The 15,441-nt window shown below is 47.1% G+C and overlaps 1 protein-coding gene across 1 annotated transcript in view; it reads right to left on the bottom strand.

Annotated features, from left to right (window-relative positions):
* Positions 1 to 3,095: 3,095 nt before the first annotated feature.
* The window catches only part of PDZRN3 (PDZ domain containing ring finger 3), a gene marked incomplete at its 5' end in the record, with an annotated part of 256,849 nt that continues 244,503 nt past the window's right edge, over positions 3,096 to 15,441 (bottom strand). The window contains 6 exons of the mRNA XM_079712275.1: positions 3,096 to 3,195; positions 3,962 to 5,544; positions 6,258 to 6,374; positions 7,666 to 7,767; positions 10,043 to 10,105; positions 11,523 to 11,621. Of these exons, the coding sequence (XP_079568401.1) occupies positions 3,976 to 5,544; positions 6,258 to 6,374; positions 7,666 to 7,767; positions 10,043 to 10,105; positions 11,523 to 11,621 (1,950 nt within the window). The 3' untranslated portion in view covers positions 3,096 to 3,195; positions 3,962 to 3,975. The remainder of the gene's footprint in view (positions 3,196 to 3,961; positions 5,545 to 6,257; positions 6,375 to 7,665; positions 7,768 to 10,042; positions 10,106 to 11,522; positions 11,622 to 15,441) is intronic.

The raw sequence follows: 15,441 nt of genomic DNA, 5'->3' as shown, positions 1-15,441 counted from the left end.
GGAGTGTTAGGATATTTTGTCATTTAAAACTCAAAAGGGAACTGACTGAAATGCCTGCCACTTTGAAGCAGTTTCTTTTATTGTAATCATCACTAGGTTACAAAGAGTAGCATAACCCAAATGGACTTTAAGAGTCACTGCTTGAGAAGCCCGTGGAGGCAGAGTTGGGAAAGGTAAAGGGTTTGGCATCAGGCGGATGCAAATTCAAAGCACATCTCTACACTCAGCTGGACCAGGTTCTTAGTCTGAATGTGAACTGGTGATAAGGCCATTTGCCTGGCAGAACTGCCCTATGGATTTGGTGAGATGGTGAGGTCCCGTGTTTTGCACACCCACGCCTGATGGTCTCTGTATTGGTGCTATCCAACAGAAATAAAATGTGAGTCACATCTGTGATTTAAATGTTTCTAGTAGCCACCTTAAAAAGTAAAAAAGGTGAAATGAAGTATAATTATTTAATCCAAGATATGCAAAGTATTAACATTTCAACATGCATAGAATTCTTGAAATAGTTGACGTCATCTCTTTTTGGAGCCCTAAGTCTTTGAAATCCATTTTCTCAGAACAGTTCAATTTAGACTAACCATACTTTAAGTGTTTAATAGCCAGCTGTGGCCAGTGGCTACTGTACTGGAAAGTGTAGCACTGGATGATAAATAAATTTTCATTTCTTTCCCTTTATATTTTAGGAATAAAGTTGTCATCCGTCCAGTGGACTGGCTGTTACGGAGCCTTGGGACTCTTTTCCTCGTCGTAGTTCGGAAATCTGTTTAATCATGGGAGAAACGACCGTTAGCACGACTGGAAGAGTACAGGTATCCGTGGTTTGTTGAATTTTAATTGCTTTAATATGGATCTAATGGGGGAAAATGTACTCCTTGATATTTAAAATGGTCATTGAAATCAAAGAGTGCTATAAAATGCACCTAAAAATAGTGTGAAAAATATAGAGCTATCAAATTCAGTTGGTCTTGAGATTTTCGTACCTTTAGAAGAGGTCCATGAATGGACTTTGGGGGCACAGAAAGCCTCCAAAATTACATGCAAATTTTTTTGTGTTGTGTATTATACGTATATTTTTCTGTGGGGAGAATCCATAGCTTCCATCACATTCTTAAATGGGCCAAGGGAATGAAACAGTGTAAGCAGCTGTGGTGGTAGAAATCCCTGTTGGCTACAGGGGACATTCTGTTTACGTGGGAACTACGGTTTCATATCTGGGAGGGCAGAAGTTGTATGTCGTCTCTTGTCACCGTTAACCAGGAAAATCCCTCAACTCGCCCAGCAGCTTGGAAATGCCTGTGCTCGGAGGCACTTCAGGTCTCCTGGCTGATGTTCACTCCAGGGCATCCACTGGTGAGCTGTGTTTATATTTTGGTTGAGGGCACGGGACTGAATACGTTCCAGTCACTGTGCACTTGACAGCGAACTTTCCCCCGTGGGAGCGGCCATAAGGGCTATGGGAACGGGTGTTGGGCTCTGAATTCAAATCCCAGTTTGTTCATTAAGCAGCCACATTTGTCTCCTTGAGTCTCCTGCTCATTGATCATTGATCAAATGATTTCTCAGGTCCCTTCTGACTCCTTTTAGGAATTGATTTGCTAAATTCGGTTTGGGAAACCTCATATGACATTGCAGATTAGGACCAAGTGTATCCATATGAAAAAGTGATTGAAAAAATAAGTTGGAATTGAAGGGTCTGGAGTTGGGATTAGAATGTATGTTACTTTTTATTTCCCTCCACTTTTTCACACGGGGCACAGGCTGACCCCTAAATCCAGAGGCACCCGGGGAGCCAGCCCTGATTAGAAACCCCTCAACTTCAGTCTGATGGTACAGGACTGTTTAGGTGGGAGCTCTTTGCTCTTGTGGCCATGTACACCCCTCTGGCCTTTAATGAGAACACACAAGGCAGGAAGGCTATTTCTCCAAAGAAACCCACGCACTTAGTCTTATACCCAACCTGTGTATGTCTTGCCGCAATTTGTAATTCATCTGACTTGTGTTGGTTCTCGGTGACACATTAACTAGCAAGAAAGGGTGTGAGGTTAAGAGAGCTGGAGATGGGGTGCTGCTCCTGGGAGCCAAGGATCCAATTCTGTTGGAAGTTGAACTTGGAGAGTATTAGAAAACCATGGTGCTAACAGTCCACCTTTTGCAAACACTAAGGTAGCAGGTGTAATTATCTTCGCGATGCCTGGTCTGGAAGAGGTTATGAACAGATATCTTAATAGTGAGGAATAAATATATCGGTGTCGTTATCTACGTTGTTTGTTCTAATGGAAGTATGACTACTAATGACTAGTCTTAAGATGTTGGCTGCAAGGGAGGAACATGGGTTTGAACAGGGTGTGTTGGAGGAATCTAAGTCTCAGATACCTAAACACCTGGCCACTTCAATCCAAATTTCAGTGAGAAAACCAGATGTCTGGTATCATGGCAAATGAAAATGATACCCTTCGTAATCCCAGTCATTCGTTCATTTGTGTATGTATGTATGTATGTACGTATGTCTTTTTAGTAGACATTATAGCTGACATCTGTGTGAACACTATAATCGGGGAACAATTCGTAGTGAATTCAGTATTTGGGATTCTGTGGGTTGTTGCGGCGTGAAAGATACCAGTTTTGAAGCCCACCCGCTTTGGTGACCCTTGCTGTTCTATGAAAATATTGTGGTTTTTGCAGATGCATCTTAGAAATGGAAAGTTGGGCCTAGCTACTCAGAGATGTTACATATTACTGACAGGCAGTAATGGTGGCAGTAAACCAAAGGGGTTTCGTTGTGAACACGAGCTTGGTTGATAAACTTGCTCAGTTATTCCAGTTTATAGCATAGTGGGCCAAGCTGTGGCTTTCTGCAAGACAGACAGTCATTCAAATGTTAGATTCAACGGTGAGTTTGATTGCTTTTCTTTTTTCCTAACAAACAGACCTGTCTTTGGATTCCGGGCAGAATGAAGGTAGTGGATGATCTGAAACGCTCAAATTCTTCCGAGGCAGCAGGTAATACAATGAAGGAAAAAAAATACACACTGCAAAAGGCTTTTATTTTATAGGCACCACTGCAAAATGAGGAATCACTTCAAAACATATCAAATAGAAAATAATAATTTATTTTAACTTCATTTTACTTACTGTTTAGAACTAACCATGGTTCTCTGAATTTGCTCGTAAAAGTCTGTCCCTTTGAATCTACAAAGCAAAGGTTTACTACAGTGAGCACTTAAAATTCCACAAACCGTCTCCATCCACAACTTTCCTGTACATGCAAAGTCCTCCAACGGGTTGCAGTATCTGCAAACATGCTTTAAACTTCCACGAAGCTGCGTTATAGTTTGCCTTCTGTTAAAAACCTGTACACTCTCTTGGGAACTTTAACCAGGAGAAGAATGTTTAAATGCGTATCCCAATTCTAAACAAACAAACAAACACCGCTGGTTTGGTTATGTGTAGTATACCTCGTGAACCACAGTTTGGTGGTTTTTGGAGCTGAAGCTTTGACCTAATGTTAAACGGTCACTCACATATTATAAGGTAGGGTTCCATTAAAAATAGATACTGGCAGTCGTATCTGAGTTTTCGGCAGGCAAAAAAAAAAGTGTGTTTAACTTTCGTATATGAATATAGTGTGTAAACAAATTATTCTGTGAAGGTATGCTTAATAAAAGATCTTTTTGAAATTTAAAAACTTCATGTAAAAGGTAGTAACGAGTATAAAAAGTACCACTGCTATTTGAAAAAAAGCTCTGTGTTTTGCTAATATTGCCTTCCAAGACAGTTACGGGTGGTTTTTCTCCGCTTAAAATAGAGCTAAGACGACACCCAGAGTGAGTGGGTAGGGCTCGCTGATTTCGACTATAAACATGATGACGCTATTTATCTTATATACAAAAGCTTGCCGCATTGAACGAGGCAGGAATTGCTACCTCAACGGTAGTGTTCTCTCTTATGTACATACCGCAGAAGTGAAAATTATACAGTAGTCACCGATAGGAACGAATTGTATACTCTAGTGCCGTCTGGAGATTTCGTGCCGTGGGTTAAGAGTTCTTGGATCGTCATCCAGTTATCAAATATCTTTTTATTCCTCCTCTTCATCATCTTTTTGTGGCTGAGTTCCAGGATGTTCATCTCCTTCCTGTCGTCGGCCCCTTGCTGCTCCTTCAGGCAGTCGAGCCGGCTCTGCATCATGAACTCGCGCCTCCGCCTCTGCTCCTTGGCCTTCACCACGTGCTGCTTCCTCTCCTCCTTGCTCCAGTACCGCCCCATCTTCAGCTCGCTCACCGCATCGTCGTCCGTGGTCATGCCGCTGCGCTCCTCGCGGATCTTCAGCGCGCGCTCCCGCAGCAGGCGATCCCGCACCGGCCGCTTGGTGATGTAGCGCGTCCCGTCGCTCCGGATCTTCACTTTCCACTCCATTCTCGGCTCCGACTGGTTGGCCGAGTTCAGGTCCTTGCACATGCTCACCAGGCTCATCTGGCTTTGCGCGTACTCCACGGCCGACTTCTGCTGGATCAGCTGCATGTAGCTCTGGTAATGCTGCGCGTGCGCCGGGATGTGGGCGTGTTTGTAGGGGGAGTGCGGGAAGGGCGACAGGTACGAGCCGCCGCCCAGCTTCTGGCTGGGGGTGGGGCTCCCGCTGCCGTCGCTGGGTTTCCTCTCCTTGCCCTCCAGGGCCTGGCTGGGGTCCAGCTCTTCAGGGGAAGGGCTGTAGTCCGGGGAGCCGACTTCGGGATCTTCCGTGATGGAGAGCAGATTCCTTGGGGACGGCCCGTACGCCTCGGTGGTCCCCACAGCGCCTTCGATGCCGGGACCGCCGACGCCCTCGGCCGCTCGCCTCAGGGAGTTGTCGGGGGACATCTCCAAGGTGAGCGGGGTGCTCCGGCAGCTCTCGCCGGTATTGTAGGCGCTCGAGCTGTCTTTGTCGGACTTCTCGGGGAGCTCGGTGATGTCCGAGAGCTCGCGCCTGCGCACGTCAACGCTGGTGTTGTAGTTGCGGAAGCCGCTGTTGTGCAGCATCCAGGGCTCGCGGTACTGCTCCTTGAGCTGCTGCATCTTGTGCGCGCGCACGATGCTGAGGCACTCCAGCTCGATGCTGCGCAGCTCCTCGTTCAGCAGCTCCAGCTCCTTGTCCACGCTCTCCGGGTCGCTCTTGCTGGCGTCCAGGGGGCTGCCCGGGTAGTACAGGCCGTAGGGGCTGGCACTCTTCACCTGGCACTTGAGCTCCAGCAGCTCGCGGAAGCGCTCGCACTCGTCCACCGGGATGCCCAGGTAGTCGGCGTCGGCGCAGTCGGCCGAGATGAAGGACTCGTTGCTGAAGGGCAGGTCGCCGCTGCCCAGGGTGTCCTGGCTGCACGTGAGCTTCCTCTGCCCGGCCAGCGGCGGGGAGGCCGCGGGGGCGTCGTCGCCATTGTTCTCCTGCTCTGAGCTCTCGTCGTTGCGCGTGCTCTCGTCCGTCCGGCCCACGCCGCTGTCCTTCTCGTGCTGGTTGGACAGGATGGTGGCCGTGTCTGTGGTTCCCCCGTCTTCCTCGTGCTTCTTCTACACGACAGAAAACAAGAACACACGGGCACAGTGAGGGACGCTGGAGGTGCAGTTCCCAGGTGTGACTCTTCCTGTAGGAGGGGGGGCCTGGGAATTAGCTACGGGTTAACTACCCGGTCAGCCTGACCTGGGGGAGCCACTGAACCTCCTTCTCGGCCTCAGTTTCTGCACCTGGGAAAGGAGGACGATAGTCACCTTACCTCACCGAGTGATTCCAGCCATTCGAGGACCCCTGTGCACGCACGGGAAGCAGGAGGCACAGATGACGTCCTTCTGGCTCCTAAGGCCCTCGATTAGTAGTTAGGGTATCTCTGACAATGGTGGTGGCATAGAAGGGGCACGGAAAGGGTGCCAAGCAGCTCAGGTTAAACAGAGGGAATTGCTTTGCTTTTGAAAACATGACTTTTTCTTTCTCGGATCTAGCGATACATTAATGCCGGCACAGGGGGGTTTGGTTTCGAAACGAGTATCAGAAGGTCAGGGGTACCCGGGCATTACTGCTTTTGCTTTTACAAGCCACACGGCACTCTCGTGGTCAGGGAAACTACGGGCTTGCCTTTCACTCGGGCGAACAGAAAAGCACTTAGTTAGTTTGCTGGCCGTCTTCCCGGCGGCAGCTGGGTTGCTCAGGGTCTTCGGCATCCCGAGGGAGGTGCGGGGCCGGCTTTCCCTGCTGCTGGGAGGGCGGAGGGGCCGGTGGGGGGCGGTACCTGCTGCAGCACGCCGGCGGTGAACTGCATGGCCTGGTGGTGCTGCTCCTCCAGCATGTCCATGTGCAGGTCGTCCAGAAAGTCGTTTCTGTCGTCGTCCATCCAACCCTCGTCCAGCTGGGGAGAGGCAGCCGCCCACACATGCGTCAGCTGAGGCTCCTTTCGCTTTCATTTTATGTATTTATTTTTAAGAAAGGACAGTAACCCTGGGGAGAAATACTTCTGGGGCCCCCTCCAGGGGTCATCGAAATGCAGGCTGCCTGTCGTTTTGCTCTACGACAGACGACTACCCCCTGCTCACGGTGAAGACAGCTCCCACCCTACCCGTTGGGGGACAGGGCTCTGGTCTGCTGTTTTACTGTTGGAGGGGGAAGCGCTTTCCCCCAGGTTAGCTCCTTTCAGTGAAGGAGGCCACTGAGTAGCCCTGCCTGCTCTTCTGCTTGAAGGCCCACACACAAGTTTAGCAGACCCCCAAGAGAAGGCACTTACAGTGCAGAAAGAGTTCTGACAAAAAAGAAAAAGGTAGCTTTACTAACCTAGCCGTTTGTTAGTCTTGGGCAAGGCCTATCACTTTTATCAGGCTCTTCTCTCTCATGCCCGTAAAAAAGCAGACCACTCAGGGGTCTGACATTGACCACCCGTGGGCCAGATCTGGCCTGTGGCCTATTTTTGTTTGTTTAAAAACAGTGTAATTGGAACACAGCCAAGCCCCTTTGTTTACGTATTGTCTGCAGCTGCTTCTGCACTGCAGCAGCACCAGAGACCATATACACAGCTCCCAAAGCCCATCATACTTTTTCTTTGGCCCTTCAAGGAAGAGTCTGCTGACCAAAAAGTTTCTTTCCTTTTTTTACAGTAAAAACTGTACTACGTGGCACATGTACGTCACGATGATTTGATGTGCATATACACATAGTGAAATAATTACCAATCAAGTAACTAACGTACCTCACAGTTACTATTTTTTGGGTGATGAGAAAGAACACCTGAAGTTTATTAACTATAATCATCATGCTGTACGTTCCTTAACACTCTGCAGCTGTAAATGAGACCCACACAGAAACTGGTCAGGTCTCTGGAAGTCAAACATGTTGACGGGCATGACCCTGGCTGTTTTCCATGCCCTTATGTTCCCTCCTCTTTTCCTTCATTTCGCTCCCTGCATTAACGAACGTGCAGGGCCCGCCGTGTAAATGCCAGGGTGGATGTCAGCACGCTCCTTAGAAGGTCAAAAGGAGAAACAGATTGCAAGTCCGAGCAACTCAGATTACCTTTCTGGGGTACGGAGTACCTTCAAGTTCAGATTCGATAACGTGGGCAGTGTTCTGCAGGGCCAGGGACGTTGTTAGACTCTGTTACTGATTTTAGAACTACAGACCCAGCTTCACTGTGCCGGAAGCTGACTCACCTGGAGTTCGGGCCTTGCAATGAGCAAGGAAAAGTTCTTGTTGTCTTCACTGGTTAGAAGAGCCACAGCCTCTTCGCGGTTCTGTACCTCTATCCCGTTAATCTAAAAAGAAAAAGGTGGAGGGGTGGACAGGTAGCCTGAGTAAGTTGTGCAGAATCATTCTGCACTGTTGCAGGCCTGCATCTGTCACCACTCACAGCTGGAACAGAGAACTTCCAGGCAGCTTGAAAAGAATACGCTGGTTTTCAGAAGGAAAGGCCTTGCTCAAACTGACGCAGTGTCTCTGGTCTACATGACAGCCTCCCCGGGGGTAGTGCCCAGGAGGAGGCTATGTGAACAGAAGTAGCTGGGACTCCAAAAGGCAGCCCTGAGAAAAATCACAGCGTTGTGAAGAGGGAAAACATCTAAGCAATTTAATGACACGTAATTAAATATTCTCAGGCAGGAGTCTAAATGGAATATACTAAAGCATGACTACAGCTAATTTTCAGATATCGGAGAAAAAAGCAGCGATGGGCGTTGTACGTGAACGTGCTGGAATTATGCAGAGTTCTCTGTTCCCAGTTTCACACTTTAATGTTTTAAGGTGGGACAGAAGCTCAAGCGGGAGGGGGGTCTCTCACCATCACACCTGATCGCTCTCTGGCAGGATTTTGGCTTCCTGTCCTGGCACCTTCGAGCTCTGCTGGTCTGGGGGTCTCAGCTCCAGGGTACACAGCAATGGTCCCACGGAGCTGGAAGGGGAGCCTGCCCTCTGACTCTCTATGCCAGTGAAGGAACGGGCAGCAAAGGGGGTGATGGATCTGGGTCAGCGAGGGGATGTGGGGTTGTCCGGGAGGCAGGGAGGGCCAGCTAAGGAACTCAGTGCTTCCGTGGCCAATGGCAGATGCTAGTGGAAAAGAGCCACTGAAAAGGCCGTTACTCCTGAGGGTTCAGCCCCGTCAGCAATGACAGTCTGGGCTGAAGTCGGGCCAAGTGTAAGAATAAGCAGTGGAAAAAGGAAATGAAAATTACTCGCAGTGAGGTAGGCAGTGATACGTATAAACACAGTGGATTCGAAATGAGAAGACAGGAAGGAGCAGAGGTAGAAGCTAAGTCTTGAACCAGAGCCTCTCGATTTCTGTGAGATTAAAAAAGACTGTAATAGAATTACCATGGGAGCCAGCAGTGCCACTCCTGGGCATATATCCAGACAAAACTATAATTAATTCCAAAAGACACACGCACCCCAATGTTCACTGAAGCACCATTTGCTACGACAGCCAAGACATGGAAGCAACCTAAACGTCCATCGACAGATGAATGGATAAAGAAGGTGTGGTACATACAGACCATGGAATATTACTCAGCCATCAAAAAGAAAGAATGAGACAATGCCTTTTCCAGCAACGTGGATGCAACTAGAGATTATCATACTAAGTGAAGGAAGTCAGAAAGAGAAAGACAACTATCTTACGATAGCACTCATGTGGAACCTAAAATATGACACAAATAAACCTATTTATGAAGCAGAAACAGACTCACAGAGAACAGACTGGTGGTTGCCAAGGGGGATGAGGGTGGGAGAGGGTTGGATTGCGAGTCTGGGATTAGCAGAGGCAAACTGGTATATATAGAGAATGGATAAACAACAAGGTCCTACACTGTGTGTAGCACAGGGAACTATACCCAATCTCCTGTGATTAAACCGTAATGGAAAATAATAGAGTGTATACACATGTATAACTGAGTCACTTTACTGTACAGCTGTAACTAATGCAACATTGTAAATCAACTGTACTTCAATAAAAAATGTTACTTGTTAAAAAAATAATTAAAGCTTAAATTAAAAGACAATTAAAGGGAAAAAAAAGACTGGTCTCATTTTGACTCGGAAAGAGCAACAGGTATCCTTTACAGATAAAGAAACTACTCTCAAAAGCCATGGCATATACTAGTTAAATGCTGAGTCATGGAGTTTAAAAGATGGCTCAAACTTGAAATGTTGGTTCCAAAATTAATCCTTCAGAGAAAGCTCAAATGAGCATTATTTTGGTTCACAAGAACTGTGGGCCTGATCTGGCCCACTAATGTGTTGTCTGTGGCCTGAAGAGAAGGAAAAGGAAGGGAGATGAGCTGGCTCATATGCTGCAAAGCGCTGGGGCAGCTTTCCTGTTTAGGTGGGGCACGCGTCCTCTCTCCAGTTTGTCTCACGCCTCACCACACCCTGTTGCCAGGTATTTTCCATAGCTTGTACTTCAGCCATTACCTTCTCTGGCCTCACCACACACCTGGTATTTGCAACCCCCTGTTTGTTAACGTCTGCATTTCCACCCCAAAGCTATTATGAGAACCAGTTTGCTCTTTCTTTAGTGATAAACAGAAGAAGCTGACCTACCTGGATGATGCGGTCTCCTTCTCGGATGCGCCCATCCTTGGCTGCGATGCTGTTAGGGTCGATCTGCAACACACAGCAGACATCTCAGCACGGAGTGGGTAACTTAAACACGCACGAAAATAAACAACGGCCCTTTCCAAAGTCTGCCTCTAACACATAGTCGTGCTCGTCCCTCTGTTTTCGTTTTGCACCGAAATAAACAAGACTTAGGGTCATGCAGAGGGAGACGAACAGGGACTGATCTGTTTCCAAGCCCTTGCCAGGCTGTGTTCCGGGATCCTTGCACGGCAACCCTGCTACACAGCAGTGTGCACAGACCCTGGTGACCTGAGGGGATGAAGAGGCACAGCTGCCTCCTGTTGCATGCACAGGAATGAAAATCAAAAGTGTGCTGCAGAACAGGTTAAAGGGTACCCTTCATCATGTGGGCTAGAAACCAGAGCTTAATTATTTTACCAAATGTGTATATTAAATTTTGGAAAGTAACTTTAAAAATGAAATATAATTGAGACAAGTGGGATTGAGTTTGGGAGAGACACCCCCGAAATGCAGTAATGATGGGCCAAACTTAAGCTTGGTGGGGGAAGTATACCCAAAGGGATAATTATTAAGCCTAGCAGACACATCCCTTGATTCATCCCATGGGGATGGATTTTATTTCCTGACAACATGGGGTTTCTGTGCTTGCAAAGAGGGCAGTGCGTGGTAAGGTATCTATCCTGAAATCAGTTGCTTTGCATTGTCTCCTCTGGGAAGATCAAGATAGCTTCTGTCTATGTACTTTGAAGTTGCACTGAACTTAACGTGAATTCAACTATACACACCGCACCAAAAGAGAAGAAAAAAGAGAAACAGACACAGAAATACTTTAAAAAGTGTAAATGATGCCCTCCCCCATCCCATTCAATGAACACGAGAAGGGAAATGCGAATCTGCTCTTCCCTCGGGGTTGAACACACAAAGCCGTGTACACGGCTCCATTTTATGGCCGATTTGCAGGCTTCTGAAGGTAGTTTTGTCTTATGTGCCGACATTAGAACTTAACCCCTATGTAAAGACGTAACTCCATGGAGCGTGATAAAGGGGACAAAGAAATCTGTCTGCGTCTTTCCACAGACATCTCCATGAGCCAGAGTTAAGGTTGGTTAACACATAAAAGGCAAAAAAAAAAAAAAAAAAAAAAGAGACCAACTCTCTTGCTCTTGCTATATAGTTATAAAAAATCAGCCCCTGTGACAAAGCGAAAGAGAGGCATGGACATATATACACTACCAAACGTAAGGTAGATAGATAGTGGGAAGCAGCCGCATAGCACAGGGAGATCAGCTCGGTGCTTTGTGACCCCCTGGAGGGGTGGGATAGGGAGGGTGGGAGGGAGGGAGACGCAAGAGGGAAGGAATGTGGGAACAGATGTATATGTATGACCGATTCACTTTGTTATAAAGCAGAAACTAATAAAAAAAAAAATCAGCCCCGATACCTCGCTTATATAGATCCCAATGTCATCTTCATCGTCCGTCCGGTAGCATACTGTGAGGCCCAGCTTGTCCTGGCTGTTCATTCTGTAGAGATCCACTTCCTAGACAAAGAAAGGGCATGTCCCTGTGAGACCCTGGCAGGCAGTGAGGGCTGGGAGGACGTCAAATGCTTTAAAAAAACATTTCGTTTAAATGATGAACTGGATTCTTTGCATTGGATGTGGGCAGAGCAGTTAACTTACTAAACAAAAAAGTGATTACGGGCATGGGATCAATGCCCAGGGCATTTCTGACCTTTCAGTCAATATAAAGTCATTTTGAAAATAGTTATTTTATTGATCCCCCCAAAGAAAAATTACCCATATTTCACTCAGCGTCAAGACTTCTGGGGTCGGGCTTTTAAAAAGCATTCTTTCAACGTCTGCCACAAACAAGAATATTTCCAAACCCCAAACCATCCAGCCATTTCAGTACAAATGTCTCCAATGTGTTTGGTGAGATTATTTCCCGTTGTGTTCTGTTAATAGGCACAGTAACAGAACTTGCAAACAGACTACACATAAATTGATCCAAGGAAGGAGGGTAACGTGATAGCACGCGATTAACGCTTTCCCCAACAGCTGTGATATTTACAGTCGAGAAATTAGTTTCCGCCGCTATTACAGCAAATTAAGATAAAAGCAAAGCGAGCCCAAACGCGAGACACAAGGGCACAGGGAACGCCACTGTATTTGCCAATTAACCTGCGCTTTGGAATGAAGTCAGAACTTTGAAAACTGTTGGACCCTTGGAGGAAGTGGCGTGGTTCTCTGAAAGCGTTCATGGGCCAAGTCTCCCTTTCCACCCATCCTGCCAACCACCCACACAAGACGCAGCAGCACGAAGGGCCAAGGGCTGCCTGATGATAAGTTCTCAGGCAGAGGCCCCGGTCTGGTGTTTAGTGTTAGCTGCTTGCCAACCAGCAGGAGCTCTGAGATGGGGTCTGTCTCTGGAAATATCTTCTCTCTCCTGGCTCTTCTTGGTGAGGGCACAGTTGTTTTTGTGGTCAAAGCTCAACACAGTTACATAGCAGATACTTACGGAACCCTCCCCTGGGTGCCCAATACCATGGATACTTTCGAGACAGAAGAACAGGAGGTGCAAAGGCCCTGGGGCCAGGAGGGCTGAAGCCCTGTGAATGAGGAAGAGAGAAGCAGGCTGAGCATAGCCAGGCAGTGGGGCCAACGGGCCAGTGTTGGGGAGCTCGGATTTGATTTCAGCATCACGGGAAGCCTTGGAAAACTTTTAAGGTGAAGACTGCCATGATCTGCTCGATATTTTCAGCAGGCTTTCCAGCTGCTGTGTAGAGTATAGTATGGTGCTGAAGAGCTGAGGCTCAGAAGACAGGCAGACCTGTGTGCAGATCCCAACTCCAGCTCTTTCTAGCAGCTTCATCACGGGGTTTCATGGGCTTGTTACTATATCTAAGCCTGCTTCCTCACTAGCGCACATCACCCTGACACTTGGACAGGGTGAAGAGTCGCTGAGACGGGACTGCTGAGCTCTGAGCACAGTGACTAATGGCCCAGAGACGGTCCACAGAAAACCGCAGTACAATACGTGCAGGCAGCTTCTTGCCTGAAGTCAGAGCCGTTGTTTGCAGCCGAGTGCGTGTATTTCTCATGCCCCCCAATAAGATAATTTTATTTTCTGAATATTGACATGTTCATTAATTCAATGACTTCCTCATTATAGCTTTAGCAACGTGGCACGTTTCCCTTAAATGAAATCCCATTAATTTCTGATAATTTAGTTGAGTTGGATGGAAATTTCGTTTCTCGTGTTTTGAGAAAAAGACTAAGCAATCAAAGAGGTAGCACGAGTTTAACCACGAGGGCACATTCTTTCCAGGTACTTTGGAATAACCCATTTGCATACTGCAAATATACTAGGCCCACATCATCCTCATGTTTCAAACACATGCCCAAGTTTCTCTCTCAGGTTACACTTCATCTGGGTACAGGCAGAAGGGAAGACCTTCTCCGTTTCGGCGCTTCCTAAGAGGTAGTGTAAATCCGTGGAATTTCCTGATTACTCGTTTGGCTCCAGATGCACCACTGCAGCCCCACTGCTGCCACAGAGCCCTGGCTTCAAGGTGGAAGCCAGCTGGTTCTGGAACAAGTTCACGTGCAACCAAAGCAGAGAGAAGGGTAACTGGAGAGGCTGTAAGAAGAAAACTTAGAAAGATAATAAACATTGTGATATGACTTTTCCCAGAATAAAAATGATACTACAGGTTATAGTTTTCACTGAATGATTGGCCACCAAGGTGAACAGCTCTTAAGAAAGGTCAGAAGATACCAGAGCTCCACTGGGCTTCATTCTACTATGACTCAAAGTTTGCTTCAAGGTCACGGCGAGGCAGGTGCGGAAAATGAGGGCAGTGTTTAGAAATTTTATAGCACTTAGACACTGTCATGATAGCCAAGGATAGGATTAGCAGACTTGTCTCACTGACCACGGCGTAAGACTGCGTCAGGTACTACTGAGCTGAAGTGGCAAGGGGTGAGCTATGGAGTCACTCATGGTAGAATCACGTACTGGTCAGTGACATATTAAAAATTAAACCAACCGGCTAACCCGGTCCCCCCGGTCTTTCACCACTGACAGTCTGAGAAGCATGACTCTGTAATACACACGTAGAATTGAGGGCTCCATTTAAGAACTCGGCAAAGTGAAAAGTCTGGAACTGATGTCTTGGGAAAAAAACAGCATGACATACTAGGAGTATTCAAGTAGGAAAAAGGAAGACTCATAAGGAATGTGACAGATGAAGGTCTGACACGTAAAAACAGATTTCATGCATTTTGGCCTAGTCCCTAAAATGTGTGCAGTCTGCTATCTACAATCAATAGGATTTTGATCAAAACCTAACCTGAAAAGCATTCCTATGCTATTTTTGGTCAATATTTTTGATTGACAGAAATTTGAAGAACTACTATAACTAGAGACAACTTTCTTAGAAAAAAGCAGCAGGCTGGCATGGAAGATATCCTAAAACATTTGTTGCTTTGAAGTATTTTCACCTGAATCACTGATAATTAATCAACAACAGTATCTTACGTTCTTCCTTACTTAAACCCTTTTTATATGCTGCCATTAACCCCGTATGTGGTTCGAAAATTAGTTATAGATTCCCCATAAATGCTGTTTGGACTTATGTTACATACAACATGTGTTGGTGAAACATGACATTTTTGCCTGGTAGAGAAGAGATTCTGATTACCAGGTCTGTTTGCAGTCACTGATATTCTGAAAACAACGCTTCCTCACTATAGCAGAATGATATACAGCCCAGCACTGCACTGAGCCTTTAAATCCCACTGCAAATTTTCCCAGGACAGGCTGTCATGGGGACACTCACATTCTCGCTTTGGATGGACTCGACTTAAAAACTGCAAAGGCCAATTTACGTCCTTGCTGTGGAGGAGAAGCCCAGGCCTGACTGCAGCCTGAGGCATATGCTGTGTGTCAGGGCAGTGCATGGGAGGAGCCAACTCCAATCGAAACACTCGCCTGAGGATGTCCAAGCCCCACGCCCCACCCCAATTCCAGCTGGCTGCCAAGCACAACTTTAGCACTTGATCCTTTAAACCAGACTCAAGAAGGGGAGTGCAATTCTACTTTAAGGGCAGTCCTCTAGGAGCCGCTTTCTATCTTGAAAATGGTCTGGTTCTAAAAACGATGTGTGGTACTGGATAAACAGATGCCGGTAAAGCACATTTTCAGTAATAATAAAGCACAGGGGAACTTCCCTGGTGGCGCAGTGGTTAAGAATCCACCTGCCAATGCAGGGGACACGGGTTCAAGCCCTGGTCTGGGAAGATCCCACATGCCACGGAGCAACTAAGCCTGTGCGCCACAACTACTGAGCCTGTGCTC

This window comes from Hyperoodon ampullatus (assembly GCF_949752795.1).
Source record: "Hyperoodon ampullatus genome assembly, chromosome: 10".
In the NCBI taxonomy this organism is placed as follows: domain Eukaryota; kingdom Metazoa; phylum Chordata; class Mammalia; order Artiodactyla; family Ziphiidae; genus Hyperoodon; species Hyperoodon ampullatus.
The sequence above is the reverse complement of the archived record's forward strand: the minus strand, read 5'-3'. Positions and strand labels throughout refer to the sequence as shown.